This window comes from Babylonia areolata, chromosome 5, assembly GCF_041734735.1.
Source record: "Babylonia areolata isolate BAREFJ2019XMU chromosome 5, ASM4173473v1, whole genome shotgun sequence".
NCBI classification, from domain to species: domain Eukaryota; kingdom Metazoa; phylum Mollusca; class Gastropoda; order Neogastropoda; family Buccinidae; genus Babylonia; species Babylonia areolata.
The window spans coordinates 18358603-18374852 of NC_134880.1; the positions used below are offsets into that span (position 1 = coordinate 18358603).

Consider the following 16250-nt stretch of genomic DNA (forward strand, 5'->3'; position numbering starts at 1 on the left):
CCCACCCCCTAAAAAAACCCACCCAAAACAAACACGCCAGCTGTCTCATAAGTGATGCTAATGCTCAAGTCCGACCTTCAGAGAATTCCATAGGGTGAGCCTGGGAGGAAATGTAGGAAATAACAGAAAGATAATCTACGGATCAGATGTAGCCATTGGAAGCTTGAAAAGGCTTATAAATATACGGATCCGATTTGGTCACTGGACACAGGAAATGCTATGTATTCCATATGACCTCTGTTCTGTCTTGTGACACATAGAAGGGTGCATTTAAAAGTCAGATATTCGCAGCTGGAGTCTCAGGTTAATTGGTGTGTGTGTGTGTGTGTGTGTGGTGAGGGGGTGGGTCTGTAAGCCTATATGTGTGTGTGTGTGCGCGTGTGTGGTGAGTGGGTGGCTATGTATATAATTTTATTTATGTTTGAATGTATGCTTGTATGTATGTATACATTGTTTATATGAGTACAGTTTGCTTTATATATATATATATATATATATATATATAATACACACACACATGCATACACACACACACATATATATATATATGCATATGTGTGTGTGTGTTGAAAATGGCGAGAAGAGGAGGAAAAGAAGGAGGCTCTGGAGCTTAACGTAGATTAATGCATTGATTTTGATCAAATTATTTCATCCCCCTCCCTCCTCCCCCCCTCCAAAGAACAAATAAAGAACAAAACCTGCTAAGACATCACGGTAATGCACAGACATACTAACGTTACCGGTTTCCACTGCGGGGACGGTGTGTGCACAATGCCTCAAATACCTTTGATGGGCAGTGATTGACATTCCAGTATGAGGGCACTGTCTTTCCGTCTTGAAGTGGCATGGTGGCTGTGTGGCCTTGTTTTGAAAAGAAAAAGCAATTCACCACCTCCGCTTCTTGATCTTTTATATCTTGCAGACTGATTCTCACCGGGGAACACCCAGAAAACGAAATGAAGAGAACGAAAAGGTAAACAGGCCATGGCGACGTAAATGCAGTGATGGACGGTTAGGTCTCTAAGTAGCTTATATATATATATATATATATATATATATATCTTTTTATACAGAGATGATGTTAGATAAAAAAAAAAAAAAAAAAAAGTCAAGAAAACACGCAAAAAATACAAACACAAACTACATTAACTGAGACAATGTGTATGGGAATTTAGCCGATTATGGTTAAAGATTCAAATGATTTTCACAAATCTGGTTACCTTCAACATGTATGCGTCCTGTCTGTAGCACCAATTATGTCCATGATTAGTAAGAGTCCTATATTTCATTATTCACATCATAAAATTAATCAGAAGAATTATTAATTCTTTTTCAAATTCAAAATCTGAATTGTCATGCAGTTTGAGAATAATTTGTTTTGATGAAGTTCAACTTGCCAAATCTTGATGTAATGAGCACGCAATGTTTGCTTTATTTAATCGTTTATTTGTCTCTAAGAGAGAGAGAGCGAGGGGGAGAGAGAGAGAGAGAGAGAAGTTTTGACATTGGCACATCAGAAAATTAAAAAAGAAAATTGGACTGTCGCTCGCAGGACTGTTGCAACACCCTGTGAAAAAGCCTTGATAAAAAAAAAAAAAGACAGTGGTCCAATTTTTCCTTTCGTTTTGACTGTGCATTAGAGTACTGACACTTCAAATTGTTACCACATTGCACTGTTGTGCGTACACCATTCTGGACACAAGAAAGAATCATTGCACAAAAAATACTTCTTGAATTCAGTATTAATGTTGTGCAGTTAATTTTCTTCAAAGGAAGAAAATTTCGAGTAGTTGGAGTAAATTTTTAAACCCCTGCAATGTAACCTGAACAATCCCAAGGTAAAATATCATAAGTGATTATAATTCTTTGCTACATTCCTCAAGTTTATGTTGATCAGTTATGATTTTGTAATCCACCAGAACAAAATCCATGTCACGAGGCATTGAATTTTGAATCATGTGTGTCTCTGTGTGTGTTATGTGGTGTGTGTGTGTGTGTGGGGGGGGGGGGGTCATTAGTTCTGATAGTGCCAGCTCCTACCCACACTGTAGCAATCGTTAACAGTTTCAGTTTCAGTAGCTCAAGGAGGCGTCACTGCGTTCGGACAAATCCATATACGCTACACCACATCTGCCAAGCAGGTGCCTGACCAGCAGCGTAAGACGTTATCGTTAACAATGTTTGGAAAAGGAAGGGAAACAGGAAAAAGATGCAAGTGGAGAGTTTGACAGCATGAAAACGAACACATTTGTGTGGTATGGTGTGGTGTGTGTGTGTGCATGCATACGCACACGCGAGAAAGTGGGATGAGAACAGTTCCAAACACATGCATGCGTTTTCAAGCTGGTGCACTTCCAAGTCACCTTTCTTCTGTCTGTAAACCTGTAATGATTTTTGTCATTGTAAATGACTGAATGCAATTTTTTCAAAAGTTCATGTCTTGTGGTTTTGTTTGTTCAATTGTCTGTCTTGTGTTATTTATCAAATTGTTTTTTTTTAAAACGAGCAGGGATGGCCAACTTTGTGAATCAGCCATTCCTCCACCAAGTGATATTTTTTCAAAATTTTATTTACAATGAAGACAATGCACATCTATCAGCATTCTGTTTATTTTCCCCACTGCTCCCTGAAAACGCAGCAACACAGCATCTCATGTGATCAAGATAGAAAACTGCAGTATGAATGAAAACAAACTGCCATGGGTAATGTGACAAAAAACACATGCAAGTCATGGAGATGTTACACAATGAATGAATTAGCATTAAAATACAAGACACGAGCATGGAAATGTTCCCAAAATGAATTAATTGCAATAAAAACAAATAAAACATGAACATGTTCTCCCTCACTAAAGCACTACTTTGCCGAACATTGTCGGTGTACTTTTATCCCATGACAATGTGCTTCATCCACAATCACACAGGCCAAGGGAAACAACTTATGGAAAGCCCAGATCTGACCTGCCCAATCCCTTTGGTCCGCTTTTGAATGAACAAGCATATTACTCAAACTACCGACATGAAATTTAGATACTGTACATTTAAGAAAGCTACAGCATGTATACTCAGGTGCCATCCCCAAAATCCATTTCTAAGAACTCTTTATATATATATATATATTTTTTTTTTCCAAGCTTTCTCTGCACTGTTTCATTTATATTCAAAGGTAACCAAGACAAAGTAAGCAGAATGTGTACATAATCTTCTAAGTCAGAAACACAGATGACGTGAGGATAAATTTTCAAATGTGAAGAAAGCCTTGACGTCAAAATGAAAACAGATTACATTTTCAGACTGACCATTCTTGATATTTTCTTTCCCTCTGAATACAAATGGCTGATCTTGCCTATAGTGACTTCTTTAGATCAGTCACCCATTCTAGAAACCATTTACTGAACAGTGTTTCATTTGTGACCATAAAGGAAACTAGCAAATACTTGACAAAAAAACCCCAGTGATTCACTGAGGTAATACTTCTTGTATTTGCCACCGTACTATTCCTCAGCAAAGTAAACATTTTAGCAAAGTATTTTAAGGCGCTGAGTGTGGATCGGCATGGCTAGTATCTCTGGGTCATGCAGCAAATTGAGCTGCCATCTTAAAAAACGCCAACTTTTTTTTTTTCTTTTTTACTGCAAAAATGAATAGCCTTCTTTTTTTTTCTTTTTTTTTAAAATCAGTTTTACGATGACATCAAATTTTGAAACTGCAAACTGAACTGCCGTTTTGTTTTGTTTTTGCACTCATCAGCACAGATGTTTCTTGGTATTAACAATGCCCATCTGGACGTAACATCAGGGAACACAGGCCTTGTCAATGTTTAAAAACTGGGCACCAACATGGGTGAACAGACCAAGTCATTGTATGAAAACCGGAAACCTACATTCAGGAATACAAGCCTAGCCACAGGGAAACTTGCTAAACAAGCCTGCAATGTCCTGTAGCACCTAACCCATGTTCCCCTGGCACTAACAGATGATAATGCATTTATACAAAGCCATGTGTGTGTGCTTGTGTTTGTGTGTGTGTGTGTGTGTGTGTGCATATGTGCGTGTGTGCAAGTGCATATGCTCATTGATGGATATCAAAAGTTTCATGTTTTCTTTATGTATGTTTGCACTGTGCACATTGTTTCACTGACCTGTGCTTTCTGTTACAGTTTTCTCTCCCCTGATGCACAGTTTACAGTAAGCATGTTTACTAACTTCATACCATCAGTTAAAGACTACATGGAAAGTAGTAATTCCAATGATGAAAACAGAAAAACAAACAAACAAAAAAATCCCTAAAATAGTTGATGACAGAAGTCAGTTTTCATGTGGAGTGTTTGTTATGATTGTATGGAGGCTGTAAAGCCGTAATAAAGACACCGCAAGTCTGAAACTTTCTTGCAAAACTGATTCAAGTGGAAGAAGACGTCCAATCCGCCAATCATAATTTTGAAGAATATACTGAACTTGTCTAGAGTTCATATTGTGTGTATAACACTGGAAAATGCGCTGGGTAGTTTTGTAGTGATTTACTGAAACAGAAAAGTTGTGCTGAAGACATGAAAAGTTTGAAATTTTGATACATCTGTTTTATGAGCTTTACACAATGAAATGCTGATTGATGTGGGCTGCTTTAGCTGCATGGAACTATTTGGTTTCAAGCACACAGCTTTTGGCTTGACAAGCACTTGTTTCAATGGTGAGCAAAAGTATGATTTGGATCAGTAGGTCTATATATATTTCTCTCTATATATATATGTAAGTACTAGTCTGCCCACCCTAACCAGCGTTTTCAGTTTCATTCTTGTAATTCAAATCAGCAGAAATTACATGTGAGCCATGAAGGTTCTTTTTTTAAGACTGAATAGATCACAGTCAGTATATTGTACATGACATCAGTCAAAAACTGATGTAAAGCAAAGACACAAATGATTCTAGGGAAAATAAAGTACCTGTGACATCAAAATACATGACAGTGACTCAAGCAACGTGTTTAACTTCTCTGTCAAGCAGGGAAGTGTCACTTATTTTTTCAACAACTGGGGATTCACACTGAAATCTCAAAACTGGCAACACACCTTTTTAACACACACCTGGATACTCCATTCAATCACTCAACCATATTTCTTCATTTCTCTGTCACATACACCTATTACATTACTTAGCCATGCATTGTAAAACAACAACAAAAAAAACATCAACTGGAAGCTTTTCATAACAATCTACATACATTTTACTATGCAATGACAGCTGCAATATTGAAATATCAATCTTTGAAAAAAAAAAAAAAAAAAAAATCTAAATTCATACATCAGAATCACATGCAATTCTCATAGTTTTGATTGGTATATACCATTCCTATGGCATATATTCTGTGTCAAATCTCAGTCAGTCATTATCAAAATGAATATAACATTTGGAACTGCAGAACAGTCACCTAATACAATGTTTAGGACTGCAGAACAATCACTTGCGTACACAGCATCATGACTATCGGACATTAATTAAAACATTTTGAAGAGATAATTTATAAATTTAGATGATTAGTGGCAACTGCATAAAACTTATTCATTCAGCCACTCTTTCCTGGCAACAAAATATGGATAAAAAAAAACAACAACAAAATTCTAGGTTTTCTCTTATCTCAACAAAATGGAAAAAAAAAAAAAAAAAGGAAAGAAAAGAAAAGCCAATGAGTAAAGTTAACAAAACAGGCAAGCTATCAGATAAAAAGTGCAATTAGATGACCTTCAAAAGAACAGGCATGGATCATTGGATATCTCAGATAGGAACACCAGCAAAAGAATAAAAAACACACAGATGCTGCATTTGCTCTCGTGCATAGGTACGCAAGCACTTGCCCACATGGGCGTGAACGAATGTCTGCATGATGGCACCCTTTATACATGACAATTACATGAGTATCTGACAGAAAATGTGCAAAAATAGACTACTCTTCAGAAATGAACCGATGGGTAATTACAAATTATTGCAAACACATGACACAATCACATTCCACACTGCACACGTTTTAAGTGGAGTGATGGCCTAGAGGTAACGCGTCCGCCTAGGAAGCGAGATAATCTGAGCGCACTGGTTCAAGTCACGGCTCAGCCGCCGATATTTTCTCTACCTCCACTAGACCTTGAGTGGTGGTCTGGACGCTAGTCATTCGGATGAGACGATAAACTGAGGTCCCGTGTGCAGCATGCACTTAGCGCACGTTAAAAAAACAACGGCAACAAAAGGCTTGTTCCTGGCAAAATTCTGTAGAAAAATCCACTTCAATAGGAAAAACAAATAAAACTGCACACAGGAAAAAATACAAAAAAATGGGTGGCGCTGTAGTGTAGTGACGCACTGTCCCTGGGGAGAGCAGCCCGAATTTCACACAGAGAAATCTATTGTGATAAAAAAAAAAGAAAAAAAAAAAGAAAAGAAAAAAACTGATCCAAAATCTGACACAAATCACTCACATTTTCCAATGTCAAAACACCTAATGGTTTCCTCCCAATATTCAAAATATGTACCATTATGTAAGCAATGGAGGTCTCCCAATATGATACATCATTCACACACCCAACATCACACAGGGTAATCCTGTCATATGATCATACAGCTTGCATAGTCTGTGCATATGACTCTGCCATTGAAGAGAAATGATACATTACAGGCGTGTACCCTGTGGGAAGAAAGCTGTCTCACCGGCCATTGCCTTCACTGCCATTTTCTCTCTCCTGCACTGGGAATGTATTTCTAGGATGACAGGATAGACCGTTCGCTGTCTGCAATTTCTCGAGCCTGGTGGGGGCCCATGTCAAACCGCCTCAAGTGAACCTTAGGATGTAAAAAACATGAATCAGTTTAATCAGGTTCACAGGGTTTTGTAGTCAATGTGGAGAAATGTAGGTCACACATGTCTGCTCTTCAAAGATGCACCGTTTCCCTGAAGATGAACGTAAGCCATCACAATGCAGTCACTCATAAAACATAGCTTCTTTCATTAAGGGACCTCTTAGCCAATTCTTAAAACAGCTAAACACTCCACAAAACAACATGGTCAGAATTTAGAGAAATAGACAAAGGAGAGAGAGAGAGAGAGGAGGAGGAAAGGGTAGACATCACAGGGACAGAAAGACCAGTGTAAGACAATGGCACAGTATGACAGAAAGAGGGAGCATTCAGAGACTGAGAAACTGAAAGAGCATACCTGCAGAAACAAATTGACATCCACACAGCGACTCAGATAGGGAAAGTTGCCCCCTGACTTGAGATGTGCTCTTCTGGCATCTGGGTAACACTTGTACATCTCCTCCCTCACAGTGCCAGACAACGCGCAGTCGTCAAACACCTGGCACCAAAACACAATTAAATGTCAATTAAAACTGTTTCTTTGAATCTGGGGTCATAGTCAAAATCTTTACTTTGAATCTAGTGCCATCTGTCAAAATCATTTCATTGAATCTAGTGTCACAGATAAAATCTTGTCATCAGTCAAAACTGTTCCCTTGAATCTGGTGTTACAGTTAAAATTGTTTCTTTGAAACTGGTGTCATCAGTAAAAACTGTCTCTTTGAATCTGGTTCAAATAGTTTCTTTGAATCTGGTGTCATCAGTTAAAACCATTTCCTTCAATCTTATGTTGTCAGTTAAAATATTTTCTTTGAATCTGGTGTCATCCGGTAATTACAATCTTTTTCTTTGAATCTGGTGTCATCTGTTAAAATTGTTTTTGGTGTCATGCAACCAGTAATGACAGTAATACAAAACTCATGCAGAAAAATCCTCTGAAACAAGCTCCAAACATTTTACATAAAAGATACACAACAGTCACACAACCTAAGCCACACATGACAAAAATGCCTTAACAGATAAAACCACACTTGCACAACCACATTTTGATGAACCAATCTAAATTTGGTTATTCTATATTCACTGTCAAATCGTATGCACAAAGTTCACAGCAGTCTCTTTGTGTATTTGTAAGCAATGGTAATTTGTGTTCACTTTTTCTTTATCTGGTAATCAAAAGCATCTTCCCTTTTCAGTTTTCACTCCAAAACAGGCACAGGACCAAAAAAAAAGAAAAAAAGAAGAAAGTTAATACAAACTTATTGTCAAAAACTAAAAACTGAATATCAATCAGCCATAAAAATTGCTGTCATTTCCAAGGTGTCCTCCTCTTTCTGACAAGACCAACATCACCATATCAAGGTTGGTACATGCTAAGAGTTTCTGTGTTTCCATTACCCAACAGACACACATGTGTGTATTCAATCTTCCTCACTTGGACACAAACAAAGGGGGTTCAGGCACTAGCTGGCCTGTTCATATGTTGTCCTGGCAGATCACAAAAATCTCCACCCTTCACCAACCACTTACTGCCAGGGATGAACCCTGTAATGCTCTTACTACTCAGTTTTTATGCGACAGCAGTTGTGGCAATTGGAAGCAGACAATAAAGAAAGATGTTTGAATCAGGCAATATTCCTTTCTTTTTTCTTTATTTTTATATTAAATCTATTCCAACAGCTGCACTAAGAACAACATCCAGCCCAGAAAAACAGTGGCAGAACAACAGTATACGGAAGAGGGTACTCTTTTCATGAATTAATTTGATGAATTGTAATGCGAGTATTTCACATTTTTAATGATTTTCAAGTGCAAATGATTCTAAATGAAAACTGAATTATGGGGACGGTTTCTCCAGTGAAAACACAATATATTAGTGACTGTCATCAGTATTTATCAGAATTTGACTGATAAATCATATCCCTTGCTGAGTTTCTGCTATGGTGCAAAACCATCAAGGGGATTAAAAACACAACATACCACAAACACATAAGTAAAAAAAAAAAAATCATGCATGCCATGGAAAAAATATATAAAAAATATACATCAGCAACTGTGCACCACACAATGCCATCTGTTAACTGCTGCATTATATGTGCATATCAGTTATAGTGAGAAACAGTATGAGATCAACGTCCTTTAAGAAACAAATCACTGTTGACAAAAGCCAGAGTTAGAGGGTTGTTGATAATAATCACAGTTCACCAGAGATGAGAGATCCACTCACATCCATGATGGTGATGTCGATGTCGCGAAGTTTCTGTGGCTCCACATAGCAGCTCATACAGTTCAGCGTTAGTCGTGATGCAAGTTCTTGCTGTGACAGGCTGTCCAACTAACAAAGGAGAAAAAAAAAAAGAAAAAAAAAAGAAAAAGAAAATCATATGCACATTCATACAAAGAATCAGAAAAACAAAACAAAAAAACCCCAGTCAAATGAAGAGCATGGCACATCAAAATTACAGAATGAGGTGGATATGCAGACATAAAATTTGACGGATTCCGCCTTGCATGTTGCTTTGCCAAAATTTTATATTTCTCCTGTCAATCCAAGATGTGTACATTTTTCCCAAGATCATTATTAAATCTTTTCAGGGTGTGTTTTTTTTTCACGCATGGGCAAAAATAATGAATGAATTTAACAAACAGAAATCACATTCAAACCAATAGGACAAAGTTCACACATAACATAAAACTATGTCAAGAAACATTTATCCTTCGAACACTTTCTGCTAAAAGTTACTGTATGCAATGGAATTTTTTGCTTTGTTTTGTTTTGTTTGTCATCTAGCAATTTTCTCATTACCTAAACTACTGAAGTTTCATTTGCACACGTAGAAACATTCAGATATTAACGGAGAGTAAGCCTGAAATGGACAGCATTCAAGTTGTGTAGTCATAACAAGCTTCAATTCCCCTCATCTTTTCAGTCCACAACGAATGAAAGTACTGACATTACAGAAAAAAACAACAATTAAGGCCACCACGTTTAAATTTTTTGATTTAACATTTTCTAAATATTCCAACTGATGACATAAACAAATAAATGAAACAAGACACATTTTCCTACCCGTTCCACCAGAAAATCGATAGAATCAGCAATTTCAGGATCCACGAGTCCTTTGTCAAAGTTTCCCATGACCATCTTTTTCAGGAAAAGTGCTGGCATCATCCAGAACCTGTAGAAACACTACCATCATTACAACTTCATAAAATTCTTCTTCTCCTCATTGGTTCATTGTCTATTCACAACAAGGTGATTTTATAATAAGTATTCCAGGCACAACCTACAAGCAAAGGATGGTGGTGGTATGTCCATCGAGAGATCGATGATGACCATCGTTGTCATCCAGCTGGGGGATGGGGGGAGGGTGGTGGTGGGGTGGGGGGGAGGATGCTCATGAATCTATCTGTGAATGCGCAGATGGCTGAATAGTCCAATCTGCACACGAAATGTTTGCTGACAGTTGGGGCAGACAAAGACAGGCATATCATTGTCAGGGAGCTTGTTTGCCCATGACTTTCTGGCCTGCCTCTTCTGAACAGCTGCAGCAGTCCTGTTGGCCTCGCACAACTTGGCGCCTTTGTGCACAGCAGCGCGCCATTTGTCACGGTCCACTGCAGATTCCTCCCAGGAGTCAGGGTTGATATCAAACGCTTTAAGAGAGACTTTCAGAGTATCTCTGAAGCGCTTCTTCTGACCTCCGTGTGATCTCTTCCCTTGTTGCAGCTCGCCATAGAAGAGCCTTTTGGGCAGCCGATGGTCTGGCATGCGCGCCAAGTGTCCAGCCCAGCGAGGCTGGGACTGCATCAGGATGGTGAAGATGCTGGGAAGGGTGGCTTTTGCGAGCACCTCTGTGTCTGGGGTCCTGTCTTGCCACTTGATGTTCAGTAGCTTCCTGAGGCATGTTGTGTGGAAGTGGTTCAGCTTCTTGGCATGTCGTTGGTACACTGTCCAAGTTTCGCAGGCATACAGTAGTGTGGGGAGAACTACTGCTCTGTAGACCTTTAGCTTGGCCTCTTCTGTTCCAGACATTTGCACGGAGTCTGCCAAAAGTTGCGCTTGCTCTTGCAATCCTGACGTTCACTTCATCGTCGATGGTTGCATTTCGTGACAGTGTGCTGCCAAGGTATGTTAACCGCTCCACCGCACTGAGTCTCTGACCGTTGACTGTGATGTTGGGCTCAACGTAGGGTTTCCCTGGGGCTGGCTGATGGAGAACTTCAGTTTTCCTTGTGCTGATGGTAAGGCCGAAGTTCCTGCTGGCAGTGGCAAACTTGTCGACGCTGAGTTGCTTGTCAGCTTCAGATCCAGCGTTGAGGGCACAATCATCAGCAAACAAAAAGTCTCTGATGATGTCTGTCATGACCTTCGTTTTTGCTTGAAGCCTTCTGAGGTTAAACAACTTGCCATCTGTTCGGTACTTTAGGCCGATTCCAACATCGCCATCAAAGGATAATGATATGCAGAAGGGAAAAATCAGTACATCAACACACGAAATTCAGAAGAAGAGAAAGTACAATGCAGGACAAAGAGCTCTGTACCATTCAGCAGCACAGTGGTAGAAGAAAAAAGAGGGGGGGGGGGGGGGGGGGGGGGGGGGGGGGGGGTGTAGAGGGGACAAACCACTTGTAAAGTGTTACATTTGTTGCTTTTCCTTTTTCCTAATACTGTTCAGGCATACATGGTCTGTTGTTACAGATGTCTTGAAAATGAAACAATAATTAAACAAAACTAACATCTGTTCATAGGCGATTCACTTGTCACTGCCAAACATATTCATCTAACAGTGAAGACTTAGAGATGTCTGAAAATGAAACAATAATAAAAAAACAACAACTAACATCTGTTCATAAGCGATTCACTTGTGTCACTGCCAAACATATTCATCTAACAGTGAAGACTGATAATTAAAAACAACTTCTAACATCTACTGGATTTTACAAGTATAAAATACAAGAAAAGAAAACCCAGAAATCTGCTTTCTGTCCACCTTTTGTTTTTAACTTTAACTTTTTTTTCCATCTATCAATTAAAAAAACACACACAAAAACCCACCAAGTTTCTGTATGAAAATCACTCCCCAGCACCAAATAATTCAGGCTTGAAGTCACACGATTCAGTTCATGTCAAAACAATGTCTCAGTGCCAAATGTTTTAGACTCGATGCCGTAAGTCACACAATTCAGTTAAAACAATGCAGTGGACTTGTTTACTTCCAAACTCAGCCAAGGTGGGAAGGTAAGTCAATTTCCTACTGTACAGAAAAGCTGGCTGCAGCTGTCAAACTTTGCTACTATATGGAAAACTGTCTGTTTAACATGACCCCGTAACGTCCGCTACAGTCACCTATGGCAGTGAACTGTCTCACTGATTAAAGTCACCTATTGTGGTGAAAGAGTTAAATACTTACGTAGGAGCAGAGTTTGTCTGCTGGAAAATGGTGGTGTCATAGAAGGTGTTGCAGAGAATGAGCGAGGCGACACGAGGAGATCGGGAAGACGACTCTGCAAACTTCTGTGCCAGGAACCCACCCAGCGACGTGCCGAAGATGTGAACCTTGTCCAGCTGAAGGTGGTTCAGCAACTTGCTGAACCCATCACAAAACTCTCGCATTGTCCAGTACACTGGGTACTCCAACTGTCACAATAAACCACACACACACACACATATAACTTTATAAGCAAATCAGTGACACAGTAGTTTGCACTTTGCAAAGACAGCTTATCAGCCACTAGGGGAGAAAATAATTTCTGCTCCACAGCTGTGAGTATGTGAAATAGACTGCAGAAACAACCAAAATGTTTTGCCAGCATCAAATAATTTTCAATTCATTCTGAAGCTTTAGCTTTTCAGACAGCTCTACTTTCCAAGACAACTTGCACTGATGGATACAACACTGGCTTCATAATGTATATGTATCATTTCTTCCTAACTAAACAGAAAATTAAGCCACTAGAACAGCTATTCACATCACTACATCACTCAGTGCCAGACCTCAACAATTGTGGATTCATTTTTTAATTCTTCCTTCTTGTTGCATATGATTATCATTGGTAGTGGTTTAGAGTGCACAGAGCTTGCCTCTAGTCTTAGTTTTAGCATGTGGTTTATTACACAAAAGAAAACGTAATCAGTTATCAAATCATAATTACTGTGTGAATTCACTAACAGTAACAGAATGACTGTGAATTCACAGAACACACTGAATGATTGCACATGTGGATTCACAAACACACAGAATCATATACACACATATATTCTCACACAACACACACAAATATACACATATGGGATGCAAACACAATTTATGCATACACAAAGTGACAAACACAGACTCAGACACACACAAACAATACATATATAAAACTGACCGCAATAACTCTGTAGCCTGCAGAAGACAGTCCGAGGATCTGCTTGAAGAAAACATCAGCAGTCCCACTGGCTGGAGGAAAACACACCAGTGGACACCTGACAGATCTGGGTCCAGCCTCGTACATCGTCCATTCCTTGCTGTTGTCATCGTCCACCACAACCTGACATCATGCAACACCAACAAGTCAACCATCTTTCTCAACCACCATTCTGCAAACTGCTGTACAAAGCAAGATTAGTAATGAATGATGATGAATGATATGGATATATATATATATATATATATATATATATATATATATATATATATATATATATATATATATATATATATATAGCGCCTATCCTCCATCAGAGACCCAAGCTCATAGCACTTTACAAACATGGGGTCATTTGCACAACAGGCTGCTCATTTGGGTAGAGCCAACTGACAGCCATTGGACACTCATCATTCGTTTCCTGCGTCATTCAATCAGATTTCAGGCACACATACAACATACACACTCAGTCAGACATGTACCATTTTATGTGTATGACCATTCTGTTTATTTACCCCACCATGCTGGCAGCAGGTGTGTATGCTGGGTATGTTTTTGTTTCCATAACCCACTGAACACTGACATGGATTGCAGGATCTTTGACATGTAGGCATATTTGATCTTCTGTGTGCATGAACACACGAAGAATTTTTGATGTGGATGTTTTGGATCTCCATAGAGGACAAGCCTAAAAAAGTCATGGAGGATAACCCCACCCTCACCCCACTCCCACCCAACAAAAATGCCTAAATAATGCTCTCAACAGGAAAGGTAAACCAAAACTTGACAAGAGACCAAAAAGTGTAACTGAACCCTGCAGTGATTTTTTTTCTTTTATCTGATCAGAAAACTATTTTTCACATTTTCAACTGTAATTTTTTTTTTTTTACCCGACATATGATACATGCATGTTCAATATCATGAGAGTTTTACAAATGTAGAAAAAGAAGTGTTTGTAACCTTCATAATTAAGAACACACACATATATATATATATGTATACATGTGTGTATATATATATATACATGTATACACAAGAATCCTGTGCAATACTTAGTATAAATATTAACACTGAACGCATTTTTCAAAATTCTTACAATAACCTCAAGTAAAAAAAAGAAAGAAAACAACAACAACAACAAAAACGACTGTGAAACATCACTTAACCTTCTTCAAAGGGATTGTGCTCCTGAAACTCTGATATTCCGCTGAGCTGGAAATTTCCCCCATGGTATCAGGTCTATCACTATCACTCGTGGTATTCAGAGTACCACTAAACACCAGTGATGACTACTGGAACCAACTGGAAGGACCCTCCTGTAGCGGCAGAATGTCAAACAGGTGTAGACATCAGTCAGGGCCTGATCAAACTTCTTCCCTCTGTTGCAAGACTAACAGCGACTGATGGGTGCTGCAAATATAAAGGCAAACTGCAACAACCAAAAGCAATACACGTTTTGAAACAGACACACACATACACGCACACACACATATGGACATACATGTCTAAAAAAAAACAAACATTAAAAACAAAAAACCAAAAAAAAAACCCACAAACTTTAAAAAATGATTTTTCAAATATTTTTTTTTGATTGACTTGATTACTGTATATTCAACGCTTTTTTTTCTGAAAGAAAAGAAAGAAAGAAGAAAGTGTAAATAAAACTACTAAAGGAACTACAAAAATGAACTGTGGAATCGAACACAGAATCAAACTTACCTACTTAACATTAAAATATGACAACAACAAAGAAACAAAAAAAATGTGTTGATAAAGTTTACACAAACACATCTTACCAACCACCAACCAGCCAAACTGTGATCACATAATCATACTTAGCATAAAAAAAACAACAACCAACAAACAAAAAGTGTTGATTAAGTTAACACTAACACAACCAACCAACCAATAAGCAACCTCTGCTGAATGAAAAAAACACAAGGAAAATGTATGCAGCACAGACAAGGAAAACTATTACATTGTGTATCACTATGTTTCACAACCAAAGAAAGTCATCAGATCATATTATTTCCTGTTGGCTGGTGAGAAGCAGGCATTTCCTGTATGATGGTGTTGTCCATGAAAACCACACTGCAAACATTCAGCCAGGTTTCAGTCAAACACACACACACACATACACACTCACACAACATTCTAAGTGTATGACCATTTTGTTTATTTACCCTGCCACGTATGCAGCCATACTCAACTTAGGGGTTTGCTCTTGTTTCCAAAACCCACCGAACACTAACATGTATTGCAGGAGCTTTAACGTGCATATTTGATCTTCTGCGTGTGTATATACACACAATGGGGGTTCTGACACAAGCAGGTCTGCACGTATGTTGACCTCGGAGATCAGAAAAATCTCCGCACTTATCTCACCAGGTGTGCCGTGGATTAAACCCAGGAAACTTGTTGTGCATATGTGTGTGCATCATTGGAGTGTGTGTGTGTTAAAAAAAGTGGAGTTATGCAATAAACAAACCACTTCAAAAATCACCTGCAGATTCATAAAATACCAGCAGGACAATATGTGACTTTTAATGTGTGAAACTGGATATTCATAAATGCTAATTTAATGCGTAGGGCATGTACATGACTGAATTATCAATACTTATTATAATCTTAACACAAAGAAAACTATCCATGACGGGATGCAAATTGGCCACCTAGCCTCAGGGCATTTTCTAAAACAGACAATCCCTATGTATCTGAAATTGCAATTATATATATATATATATATATATATATATATATATATATATATATATATATATAAATCAAAACCAAAAAACAACAACCCCACTTGGCATCTTGTGGCTGTGACTGTGAGTCACATTGACTGATTCAGTGATTGAGACAGTGAGTAGCTCTCATTATCGAAGACACACATACGTTGACACACACTCAGTAAGCATACAGCGTGAAATAATCATATGGAGAATGAATGAAAAGCAAAGTGTACTATACGACATAAACCTCACCAAATATT

At 38.4% G+C, this 16250-nt stretch overlaps 1 protein-coding gene across 1 annotated transcript in view; it reads right to left on the reverse strand.

Annotated features, from left to right (window-relative positions):
- Nucleotides 1-2591: 2591 nt before the first annotated feature.
- The window catches only part of LOC143281980 (maspardin-like), a 14130-nt gene continuing 471 nt past the window's right edge, over nucleotides 2592-16250 (reverse strand). Inside the window, exons 2-8 of the mRNA XM_076587356.1 lie at nucleotides 14422-14665; nucleotides 13217-13378; nucleotides 12256-12482; nucleotides 9912-10020; nucleotides 9069-9176; nucleotides 7200-7340; nucleotides 2592-6826 (exon numbers count right to left, since the gene is read on the reverse strand). Coding sequence (XP_076443471.1) covers nucleotides 6746-6826; nucleotides 7200-7340; nucleotides 9069-9176; nucleotides 9912-10020; nucleotides 12256-12482; nucleotides 13217-13378; nucleotides 14422-14484 — 891 coding nt within the window. The 5' untranslated portion in view covers nucleotides 14485-14665 and the 3' untranslated portion in view covers nucleotides 2592-6745. The remainder of the gene's footprint in view (nucleotides 6827-7199; nucleotides 7341-9068; nucleotides 9177-9911; nucleotides 10021-12255; nucleotides 12483-13216; nucleotides 13379-14421; nucleotides 14666-16250) is intronic.